Here is a 12655-nt window from a genome sequence, read left to right on the forward strand (position 1 = left end):
CCAAAATAAGCGATTTTGCTTAGCTTATACAGAAATCCGGCACTGATGGAGCCATGCTGCTTTTGCTGCCACCGACTGTGTTTTGCAGGGAGTCGGACTAGATGATCCTAAGGGTCTACAACTCCGCCCAAAAAAGAGGGGCAGACAAAACTGATGAACGACGTCGAGATGGCAAAGCTTACAGGCAGAATTAGAAACCAGGAAGAGGACCTCTTTAATAAAGAATGGGGAAAGTTTATAATTCAGTTGAAAAGCTGTTGTCAAGAGTTACATACATTGGTAGGATTGACAGAAACCTTGTAGTAAAAATTTGAACTATGGATGGACAAATGATTTGTAAAAATAGTTATGAAAGGGATGCAGAGGGGGAAATCACTACATTAAGATGCTGCACTGGTTGGGGGGGATGCTAAGCAGCACGTCGGGGCTGCCGTCGTCCTGGTGCAAGGAGTTCCATCGGCCCTTCCCCGCCCGACGGGGGGGAGGGAGAGAGACTCTTGCCCACGCCGCCCGTGAGCCCGGCATGAGACGGTTGTGGTGCCGCCTTGGCCCTGAAGTGCCGCCCTTCTGCGTCCCTCCCCATCCCCTCCTCTTCCTCCTTCCTCAGGCTGCCTCCTCAGCTGCCGCTACTGCCGCTGCCGCTTCCGGCTTCCCCTGGCAGCGTGGCGGAAGTCTCGCAAGAGAGGGGCTGCCCGCCCGCCCGCCGCCACCCGTCTCCTCACAATGTGCCCCTGAGGGGGGAAAGGGAGAGACGGAGACGCGGCAGCTCGTGCGCACGCTCTCTCTCACAGCGGAGGACCCCGAGCCGCTGCTTCCCTCCCGAGCCGGGCGAGCATGAAACCCGGGAAATTTAAGGGACATCATCAATAAGGGACAGCAACGGGACACGGCGCTGGGATAAAGGAGTTTCCCGCCAAATAAGGGACGGTTGACAGCTATGGTTTCTCAGACACCCCAGACTGTAGGTTTTGCACCTCCCAGATGCAGAGGACGCTGAGCAACAGCTGAGAGGGGGCTGCTGACTCTTTCTTGGCAGACCCCCGAACAGGGCCAGGTGTCCCAGCCATCGCTCTGCTCTGCCAACTTCTGGTGCCAGACTGAAAAGTCAAAAACAGGTTGCTGAAAAAGAGCAGAAGCACGTTGGAAGTGGGGTTAAGACCGGGACTTTTGTGGTGGCAGTTCCTGGGGTTCGGCTCTCTCTCTCGGCTCCTGAAAGGCAGAGAGGATAAACTGTAGGTGCTTGTTCACCCGCATCTAAATCTGCGCCCTTTTTTAAAAAAGCTTGCCCGCAAATTCTTAACAAATGCAGCCAGCCAGCCTCGCCATCTTGCTGCTGCCGTTTGCAGGCTTGAAAAGAAGTCAGGCGCTGGCAAATGCGCTGCAGCAACTCAGCTGACAGGTTGTCCTCAGGAGACACGGCTGCCTCTGGTGGATTTTTCCATGAGGCTTTAAGAAGAAGACCCCCCCCCCCAAAAAAAACACAACAACATTGTTGCTTTCTTGCGCTGGGTGCAGGAGGGAACGGGGGAAATGTACTAATATTAAGCCTTGGCCTCGCTGGCTTGCCTTGTGTGGCGTGTTCTCTTGAAGAAGAAAGCCTGCCCTGTTCTCCATCAGCAGCGTCTGAAAGCAGACGGGATTGTGAGGAAGCACAGAAAGATGGAGAAAGATTACCCCCCCCCCACACACACACACTGCAGGCTCTTATTTTCATAGTACAGTGGTGCCTCGCAAGACAAAATTAATCCGTTCCGTGAGGCTCTTCGTATAGCGGTTTTTCGTCTCGCGAAGCAATCCCATTGACAGCTTAGCGGATTAGCGCTATTAGCGGTTTAGCGGCTTTTAGCGGATCAGCTGATAAGCGGCTTAGCGGCTTAGGAAAGGGGGGGGAAAGGGGGGGGGAAACCCGCAGGAATTTGCAAGACATTTCGTCTTGCGAAGCAAGCCCATAGGGAAATTCGTTTTGCGATGCGCCTCCAAAACGGAAAACCCTTTCGTCTAGCGGGTTTTCCGTCTTGCGAGGCATTCGTCTTGCGGGGCACCACTGTAGAATCATATAATGATAGAGATGGACGGGACCCCCAAGGGCCATCTAGCCTGACCCCCTGAAATCAGAGGCGTAGGAAGGGGGTGGGGGCGGCGGGCCACCCTGGGTGTCATCACTAAGGGGGGCGACATTTGGCGCGCCACTTGCCCGTGACTCCCAAGCCTACCCTGAGCTGTCAGTGGGGAGGGGGGGAGTGACAAAATAAATTTGCACCCGGTACCACCTGACCTTGCTACGCCTCTGCCTGCAATGCAGGAATTTCAGCTGAAGCCCCCCCTGACAGATGGCCACCCAACCTCTGCTTAAAAGCTTCCAAGGAAGGAGAGTCGACAACCTCCAGTGGGGGACAGTTCCACCGTCAAGCAGCTCTTACTGTCTGAAAATTCCACCTGATTTTTATTCGGAATCTCCTGTCTTGAATCTCTTGGATCTCCGATTCTCCCCTCTGGAGCAGCTTGTTCCATGTGGCAGCAATTGGAAGATGGCTATGCGTCTCCTCTTCTCCAGGCTAAACTTGCCCAACTCCTTCAACCGTTCCTCATAAGGCCTGGTTTCCAGACCCTTGATTAACTTGGTTGCCTTCCTCTGCATACCTTCCAGCTTGTCAACATCCTTCCTAAACTGAGGTGCCCAGAACTGGACACAGGACTTCCAACCAACCCACCCCTCCCGCTTTTTATTTCAACCTTCTCATATCTGACTTGTTTTGTTGTTGTGGAGGTCGGATGAGCGGCAGCTGTCAGCTACTTCTTTTCCGAGCAAAGCATTTTGCAAGAGAGCCGCTGTTTAAGATGCCAGTTAAAGCATCTTAAAAAGTAGAGACATCACTTTGCCAACAAAGGTCCGTATAGTAAAAGCTATGGTTTTCCCAGTAGTGATGTATGGAAGTGAGAGCTGGACCATAAAGAAGGCTAATCGCCAAAGAATTGATGCTTTTGAATTCTGGTGCTGGAGGAGACTCTTGAGAGTCCCATGGACTGCAAGAAGATCAAACCTCTCCATTTTTAAGTAAATCAGCCCTGAGTGCTCACTGGAAGGACAGATCCTGAAGCTGAGGCTCCAATACTTTGGCCACCTCATGAGAAGAGAAGGCTCCCTGGAAAAGACCTTGATGTTGGGAAAGATGGAGGGCACAAGGAGAAGGGGACGACAGAGGACGAGATGGCTGGACAGTGTTCACGAAGCTACCAGCATGAGTTTGACCAAACTGCGGGAGGCAGTGGAAGACAGGAGGGCCTGGCGTGCTCTGGTCCAGGGGGTCACGAAGAGCCGGACACGACTAAATGACTAAACAACAACAACAACAAAAGCTCTTCAAGTTCCCTTTGTATTGTGTACTCACAGTTATTTGTACTATCAGGGCAGTCATACTGTGATTCCTCTTTCGAAAGCGTGTACACTCTGCAGAAATTTTGCGGTGCCCCCACTACTTCATTTCTAACCAGTGTGTAACTTCCTGCTGAAATACTTCTCATTCCACAAATGTGTTTTTTTTGGGGGGGGGTAGCAGTGAGGGGCCTGACCCACTTTTGTTGGGCTATTAGTAAGTTGTAGACCTCTTATCCTTTGTAAATTCCCCCGCTCTGTGTTTTTCTTTAAAGCCTTCTAAGCCATTGCCTATGAATACATCTTGTGGCAGGGAGTTCCAGAAGGTAACTGTGCATTGTGAAAAGTAGTAGTTTCTTTTTTCTGGCTTGAATCTATTGCCTGCTTAATATGATGCGAGAGGGACAAAAACAATGCTCTCTACTACTTTTTCCTCACCAGATATCATCTTATAAGCTTCTTCTTCTTCTTCTTCTTCTTCTTCTTCTTCTTCTTCTTCTTCTTCTTCTGTTCTTTCTTTTTTTGATATTTTATTCATTTATTCATTTATACATACATACTTTCCAAGTTATACATTTCACTAATTTTATACATTTCACTACATTCATTTTGACATCTCCAAACTTGACTTCCACCCCTCCTCTTTCTGCGGTTCCTTAAATTTGTTTTTAATATCTTCTGCATATCCACATTAACTTAATTTGCTCATTTATTTCATATTAAGTATATACTCTTCTGAAACTGCAGGTTGTTACAAAAATCCTGCCAATGTTTTTACCCGTTTATAATTTATCTGTAAATATTCAATAAACCATTTCCATTCAATATATATATATATATATATATATTTGCTTTCGTAGATTTTCACGGGTACAGGAATGCAGGTTTTGGTGTCCTCGGGTGTCTTTTACACGGGAAGACACCCGAGGACACCAAAACCTGCATATATATATATATATATATATACACACACACACATACATACATACAGTGGTACCTTGGGTTACATACACTTCAGGTTATATACGCTTCAGGTTACAGACTCCGCTAACGCAGAAATATTACCCCAGGTTAAGAACTTTGCTTCAGGATGAGAACAGAAATCGTGCTCCGGTGGCGCAGTGGCAGCAGGAGGCCCCATTAGCTAAAGTGGTGCTTCAGGTTAAGAACAGTTTCAGGTTAAGTACGGACCTCTGGAACGAATTAAGTACTTAACCTGAGGTACCACTGTATATGTACACACACACACACAAATTCATCTTATAAGTTTCTATCGTTTCCCACCCCACCTTGCACACTGAAACATTGTGGGCACACGAACCTCTTTCCTGGTTCAATATCTTGCAAGTCTAGCAGCTGCCAGAGAGCAAATTAACCTCTCCACCCCACGCCACCTGCAACCTGGCTCTAGTCCTGCTCCTTGAACAATGCTTTGAAGGCAAATAAACATATTTACCCAAGCAAATATACTTCACTCCCTCTCGAAAAGCCGCTGGAACAGGGCCAGTCTCGGGATGGAGAGGGCCGGGGCGTCAAAAGGGAGCCACTCTCCCCCAGACGCAGCCAAGGTCAAGGCCCCCTGTGCCTTTTGAGAGTCCTTCTCGTGGAATATTTCGGCAGGTCCAGAGGGAAGAGAGGAGGAACAGCTGCTCAGGGTGTGAGCCTGACCTTCTCTGCCTCGGTGGCGCAGGGACTGCAAAATCCCCTCTGCTGCTGAATGGCTAAAGATACACAAATCCCTTTGAGCCACAATTTCTGCAGGTTCAAGAGACGGTGATGGGTTGAGCGAGCTCCGGGGGGGCTTTAAAAGCGCTGCTATTACAGACGCTTCAGGTTACGGACTCCGCTAACCCAGAAATAGTACCTCCCGTTAAGAACTTTGCTTCAGGATGAGAACATAAATCGTGCAGCAGCGGGAGGCCCCAGTAGCTAAAGTGGTGCTTCAGTTTAAGAACAGTTTCAGGTTAAGAACGGACCTCCAGAACGAATTAAATTCTTAACCCGAGGTACCACTGTACATCTTTCCGGAGGGCATGCAAGACAGAGATGTTCCGCGTGGCCTTTGGTTTGGACTCAGTCCCTTCCCTTATGGTTTTGTTTTATGGGCTACTTTTAAAATGAGACTGCATTTTAAATTGCATCTTAACCTGTATTTTAAATTAATTTTTTTTTCTTTTTTCCCTTTCCCCCCTGTATTTCCCCCCTGTATTTACTGTAATTTTACTGGTGTTAGCCCAGCTCTAGCTGGGGAGGGTGGGGTATAAATAAAATTATTTATTTATTTATTTATTTATTTATTATTATTATTATTATTATTATTATTATTATTATATCATACCCTCCAATATTTCGCCAATGAAAATAGGGATGTCCCATTCCGTAATTATATTTTTAGTGTTTATAACCCACACATCTTACTGGGTTGCACCAGCCACTCTGGGCAGCTTCCGACATATATCAAAACATTAAAAGAAAAAAAACCCTTTCCCTATACAGGATTGCCTTCAGACAGCTCGGGAGTCAAATAACGCCATACCCTCCAACGTTTCTCCAGTGAAAATGGGGACGTCCTAAGGAAAAGCAGGATAAAATCAGAAACCAGAACAGCTTATCTAAATCAGAAACATCCCTGAAAAATAGGGACACTTGGAGGATCGGCAAAATATTTTGGGAAGTGGTTTTTGTGACCTCTGTGCATTTGGACACCTCTAAAGATGCCGTAACCAAATGATGTGGTTCCTGAGATCAAGGAGCAGGTTTTTGTCAGTTTTGGGGTACGATGGGGTGCAATTTTGAATCGACAGCAGACAGCACCTTCTAAAAATGCCCTGAGCAATGCTGGGTACAAGGTTGTAATGATACGCACCCGAGAGAGAAATGTCTCCATCAATAGCTAAAAGGTAAAGGTAAAGGGACCCCTGACCATTAGGTCCAGTCGTGACCGACTCTGGGGTTGCGGCGCTCATCTTGCTTTACTTGGTTTACTTTACTGGCGGAGCAGGGACCGAGCAACAGGAGCTCACCCCGTCACGGGGATTCGAACCGCCAACCTTCTGATCGGCAAGTCCTAGGCTCTGTGGTTTAACCCATAGTACCACCCGCGTCCCTATCCATCAATAGCTACGAGTCACAAAAACTCAAAGTGGAACCTTCAGCTTCAGAGACAGTCTATCTTTGAATCCTGGGTTCTGGGGAGCGAGGAACGCATGCAAGTGGTTCTTGCCTTCCTGCTCTGCTTCTGCGCCTTCTCCAGAGGTATTTTATGGAGAGCAGGATCTTAGATTAGATGGGACTCTCTGGTCTGATCCTATAAGGCTCCATTTTTTTAAAAAAAAATAGTATTTATTAAGATTTCAATAGGAAAAAAGATACAAAGATAATAAAAACAAAAAACAAAAAATACAAATTACAAAAAGAATAAAAACAGTTAAAAATAAGTCCCTCTTTCTACATATTACAATTCATTTACTTATTTTCATGACTTCCTCACACCTCCCTTTTTTGTATTCCAGTTCACATAGTTAATTCAGCAAATCCTTACCCTCTTTGTTTTATCTTAGTTCTTTATCTTCACATATTATAACTTTATATTTTCATCTAATATCAATCCATTTTTACATATTCCTATTTACCTTATTGCTAAAACCACTTCATTTCATTCCAACATCATTTTAACATTCATTAATTTTACAGTGTTTCTGTAAATAATCTTTAAATTTCTTCCAATCTTCTTCCACCAACTCTTCTCCCTGGTCTCGGATTCTGCCAGTCATTTCCGCCAATTCCATATAGTCCATTACTTTCATCTGCCATTCTTCCAAGGTGGGTAGGTCTTGTGTCCCTATAAGGCTCCTTTTGCCCCGATTCCTGCCCTTCTGGCTGCCTTGACAGAGGGGTAGGGTTGCCAATGTCACACACAAACTCTCTCCTTTTCTGCCCTGGCAGTAGTAGGAGGGTGCACAGAAAATCTGCTGGTGATTATGCTTTCCCCATCATTTCTCCCAGCTGAAAACAAACAGCCCCAGATTGTCTGCATGTTGGGTCATTGTCAAAGCCGATGGAGCATTAATTCTTTTTTTTTTATGTGGCAAACACAGGGATCAAAGATGCCCTTTGTGCTTGCATGAGAGTGGCGGAAAATCTTCCCTGTGAGAGAGGGCCTCACCACACTGGTTGTTTTTTTAAAAAATTTTGGGTGTAATTCTGAAGCATGTTTTTAATGCAGTTACTGCTGCAATCATGGTAGACATTATGGATTGTTGTTATTATTATTTACAGTGGTACCTCGGGTGACATACGCTTCAGGTTACATACGCTTCAGGTTACAGACTCTGTTAACCCAGAAATAGTGCTTCAGGTTAAGCACTTTGCTTCAGGATGAGAACATAAATTGTGCTCTGGCGGCGCGTCAGCAGCGGGAGGCCCCATTAGCTAAAGTGGTGCTTCAGGTTAAGAACAGTTTCAGGTTAAGTACAAATCTCCGGAACGAATTAAGTACTTAACCTGAGGTACCACTGTATTGCATTTATATGCCGCCCTATACCCCGTGGTCTCAGCATATGTTGTTCTGCCATTCTACCCCAGTGCTGCCACACATTTAGCAAGAGGACCCCTAAGGTAAAGGACCCCTGGATGGTTAAGTCCAGCCAAAGGCGACTATGGGGTTGCAGCGCTCATCTCGCATTCAGGCCGAGGGAACCAGTGTTTGTCCACAGACAGCTTTCTGGGGCATGTGGTCAACATGACTAAACCACTTCTGGCCCAATGGGACACATGACGGAAAGCAGAGTGCACGGAAACTCCGTTTACCTTCCCGCCAGAGTGGTACCTATTTATCTACTTGCACTGGTGTGCTTTCGAACTGCTAGGTTGGCAGGAGCTGGGACAGAGCAATGGGAGCTCACCCCGTTGCAGGGATTCGAACCGCTGACCTTCTGACCGGCAAGCCCAAGAGGCTCGGTGGTTAAGACCACAGCGCCACCCGCGTCTCTGTGGAGGACTGCTATTCCTCTTCCAGAGCAACGATTCCCAAAGCCCCCTGGAAAGAGGGATGGTTTGTTAAACTGCTCTTGGAATAGGGGTGTCTGTTAACAACTCTGAGCACCCTTAACACGCTACAGCTCCCAGTATATTTTGGGGGGGAATCCATCGCTGTTTAAAGTGGCATCGCAGCACCCTAAGAAGGATGAAAAGACGCCATTTTGGCTGGATCCTTTACCTTTAGGGACGCGGGTGGCGCTGTGGGTTAAACCACAGAGCCTAGGATTTGCCGATCAGAAGGTCAGCAGTTCGAATCCCCGCGACGGGGTGAGCTTCCGTTGCTCGGTCCCTGCTGCTGCCAACCTAGCAGTTCGAAAGCACACCAGTGCAAGTAGATAAATAGGTACCGCTCCGGCGGGAAGGTAAACGGTGTTTCCGTGCGCTTCTCTGGTTCGCCAGAAGCGGCTTAGTCATGCTGGCCACATGACCTGGAAGCTGTACGCCGGCTCCCTCGGCCAATAAAACGAGACGAGCGCCACAACCCCAGAGTCGTCGTCCGCGACTGGACCTAACGGTCAGGGGTCCCTTTACCTTTAGGCAGGCTCTTTTTAGGGCGTGTGACGATCGGGCGAACCAAGCATGCCATGCTTTCCCTCCTGCCTCTTCCCCCGAGTCTTTTGCAATCTCCTCCCCAAACAAACCCCATTCCATCCTCCTGGGTCACATCCTTGAGCTATTTATAAGCTGTTTCTCTCTCTCTCTCCCTCCCCGCCTTGAGACTTCCAGCTGTCGCTCTGCCAAGGTGGCGGCGATTGCATCTCTCCCTGAGCATCTCTTTGCTTCATCTTTCCGTCGCCATGTGAGGAAATCGCTTTCGAGATCCTCAGGGGCTATCTGTCTCCCCAAACACCTAATCTCTGAGACGTCGTTGCCGCTGCCGCCGGTTGAGTCACCCGGTTGACGCCAAGTGCTGAGGTCACCTGACCCCCCTCGCCGGGTCACGTGACCTCCCCACCAAACCAGTTGGCCGCACAGTTTATTTTAAGGCATGTGCTCAGGCTCTGGTGGTGCACAGGGCCTTCTCTGAGAAACCTCTGAGTCATGCTACCCCTGCCCAGAGTTGGCGTTGCTGTATAAGGGAAGCTCTGGCCCGCTATTAATATGACCCAGGCCAACGCCTAGGCGGTCCGGAGGCCATAACAGGTGGGCTTGAAAATGCCACATTATTTCCCCGCTTCTTGCTCATCCAAAGGACCATCTGCCAGAGGGTAGCTAAGGCACAAAAATAAACGTGAGCGCATCTGCCTGCGTTATACGGGGTTGATGAGCCTCTGCCAACCTGGTGCCCTCCATATTTTATTTTATTTTTGGATGACAGTGCCCACAGAACCAGACTTTCCTAAAGGAATGGAAGACGTTTTCGACCGGAAAGCAGTTGTAATCCATTGACATCGCTCGTAGGGTTAAAATAAGTTTTGTAAGGAGTAATTTACAAATTATTGCGAGGAGAATTCAGAATAGATGGAAATGTGAGTTTGTAGCAGTAACTATAGTAACAAAATGCATAATTAGAAAGGCTTTAGAAAAACATCGGTCGAGGTTGAAGGAAGTCTCAGGCAGTGATAGCCAAAAAATTCGAAATGATGCTTAAAAGGATGTTATGCTGGAAAATATGTGTAAAATCAAATAAAAAATATTTATTAGAGAGTGCCCATCCGACCTCGGCCAGGGCGCTAGGTTTATTTTATTTTTGTTTATTGTGTTTATAGCTCACCTTTTTCTCCAAGGAGCTCAAGGTGGTGGTGGGGGGAGTGTTTCCCCCCTCCTCATTTTCTCCCCACAACAACCCTGTGAGGTAGGTTAGGCGAAGAGATGCAAGGTCCAAAGTCTCGCCCAGTGAGCTTCACAACCGAGTGGGGGGAATCGAACCCTGGTCCCAGATCGTAGTGTGACGCTCCAACCACTACACCCCATGGGCTCTCTCTTCCCCCAATTATTTTTTTTATTTGCATTTTCAAATAGCTGTTGATCTAAATCCTCGGGCTTTTCAGCAGCTGTGCCACACAGAGCCGGCCCTATCGTTAGGCAAAGTGAGGCAGGGGGAGAGGCAGAAGGAAGGAGAGGGGTGGCAAAGTGTGGATGTGAGCCATTATTATTATTATTATTATTAATAATAATAATAATAATAATTTTTTTATTATGTACAAATTAGAAAATATACATATTTACAACAAAAGAAAATACAAAAGAAAAAGAAAATACATATAACCAAGGAAAAAAATTAGAGAATACTTTGTCTCTTTTCATATTTACAGTTATTTATACCTCTATAAAATGCTATTCACAATAAAGGAGTGAAATGATAGGTAAGATATCAGAAAAAAAGAACAAAGAACAAATAAAGAAGTAAAAGAAATACCTTAAATAAAGTGGTTTTTTTTTAAGAAGACTTCCACCGTTTGCCTCACACGTTTTTAATAATCCGTTCGTCAGGTCCTCTGTTCTTCATATTTTCCCTTTGGCTTTCCTTAATGTCTCACTTTGTATTTTTTATATTACACACAAGATTATTCTAAACACAACCATTATTATTATTAATTAGATTTATATTCTGCCCTTCATCAAAAGATCTCAGGGTGGTTCACAAGATAAAAACATAATATAAAAGCACACATAAATAGTTAAAACAGAAACGATGAAACAATAACCTCCCCCCCCCCCCACCAAAACCAGATTTTAAAGGCTGTAGAATATTAATCAGCCAAAGGTCTGGTTGAAGAGGAACGTTTTTGCCTGGCGCCTAAAGAAATGTAATGAAGATTTGAAATTTTGAAATGTAGAATTGAAATTTACAGACTGTTCTCTTTTGAAAGAAAACTCTATGAAAATTACACCAGCATAGATAGCAAAAATGTATAAAACCGGGTCAAACAAATGTTGGAGATGTAAAGAAAAAGAAGGGACTTTTTATCATATGTGGTGGGAATGTAGAGAAGTTTAAAAAAGTTGGGAAATGATATACAATGAATTGAAAAAAATGTTTAAAATGACATTTGTAAAAAAAGTCAGAAGGGGTTTTGTTAGGGATTGTAGGACAAGACCTGCCAAGAAAAACAAAGAATCTATTTATGTTTGCTACAACAGCAGCAAGAGTCTTGATAGCAGAAGGATGGAAGAATGAGGAAATCGCAATGAAAGAACAGTGGCAAGAAAAATTGATGATTAGAGCTGACTAAATTGATATACAAATTGTGGGACAAGGACAACTGTGACTTTAAGGAAGAATGGGAACTTTTTCAAATTATCTAAAAAATCCAACAAAATGAACTGGCCTCCTTGGCAGGTTTTGAATAAACATCCACAAATTTATTGGTGGATATGTATAATTTTATAACATGCAGAGAATAATATGTGCAGAGAAATCAGAGGGAGGAGCTGAGGGGAGTCCCTTTTTTGGTGGGGAGGGAGGGATGGAAGGGGGGAACGGGGAAAAAATAATGTATGTTCTTATATGGTCTGATAATTTGTTATGTTGAAATTGCTTAATATTTTTTTTTTTAAAGAAATGTAATGAAGGCACCAGGCGAGACTCCCTGGGGAGAGCATTCCACAGACAGGGAGCCACCAAAGAAAAGGCCCTGTTCTTGTGTTGCCACCCTCTGGACCTCACACAGAGGAGGCACACAAAGAAGGGCCTCAGATCATAGAATTGTAGAGTTGGCAGGTATCCCAAGGGTCATCTAGTCCAACCCACTGCAACACAGGTTTCTTGGCTAAAGCAGGTGCCCATCCAGTCTCTCCTTTAAAACCCTCCTAGCTGCCCTGCTGCCCTTCTGCGTTTCTCTTCTTTCCCCTCCCCCCCAAATAATTTGCTTTTCTGTCCCACCAGCGGAGCCAGTCACCTCCAGGCTGAAAGCGCTGCGGCTGCAACGGGACGATTTCGAGATCCTCAAAGTGATTGGACGGGGAGCCTTCAGCGAGGTGAGAAGGGCTGGGGGTTTTTTGGGGGGGGCCTCTCTCTGCTACCAGGTGCCCTCGGTACCAGACGGCCAGCGGGGCAAACTTTTCAATAGTCCAGGTGAAAACAACGTTGAAATATTGGGTCCTTCCTGGTGACCCTAGGGCAGCCTTGGCCAACCTGGTGCCCTGCAGATATAATAATAATATAATAATAATTTATTATTTTTACCCCACCCATCTGGCTGAGTTTCCCCAGCCACTCTGGGCGGCTCCCAATCAAGTGTTAAAAACAGTACAACATTAAATATTAAAAACTTCCCTAAACAGGGCTGCCTTCAGATG

General features: G+C 46.1%; 1 protein-coding gene across 6 annotated transcripts in view; it reads left to right on the plus strand.

Moving 5' to 3' along the window:
- Positions 1-12655, plus strand: part of DMPK (DM1 protein kinase) — a 53839-nt gene that overhangs the window by 15716 nt on the left and 25468 nt on the right. For all 6 annotated transcript variants that reach the window (XM_081868940.1, XM_081868941.1, XM_081868942.1 and 3 more), the window contains exon 2: positions 12243-12334. In XM_081868940.1, coding sequence (XP_081725066.1) covers positions 12243-12334 — 92 coding nt within the window. The remainder of the gene's footprint in view (positions 1-12242; positions 12335-12655) is intronic.

Source organism: Podarcis erhardii, assembly GCF_964252035.2.
Source record: "Podarcis erhardii genome assembly, chromosome: 7".
NCBI classification, from domain to species: Eukaryota; Metazoa; Chordata; class Lepidosauria; order Squamata; family Lacertidae; genus Podarcis; species Podarcis erhardii.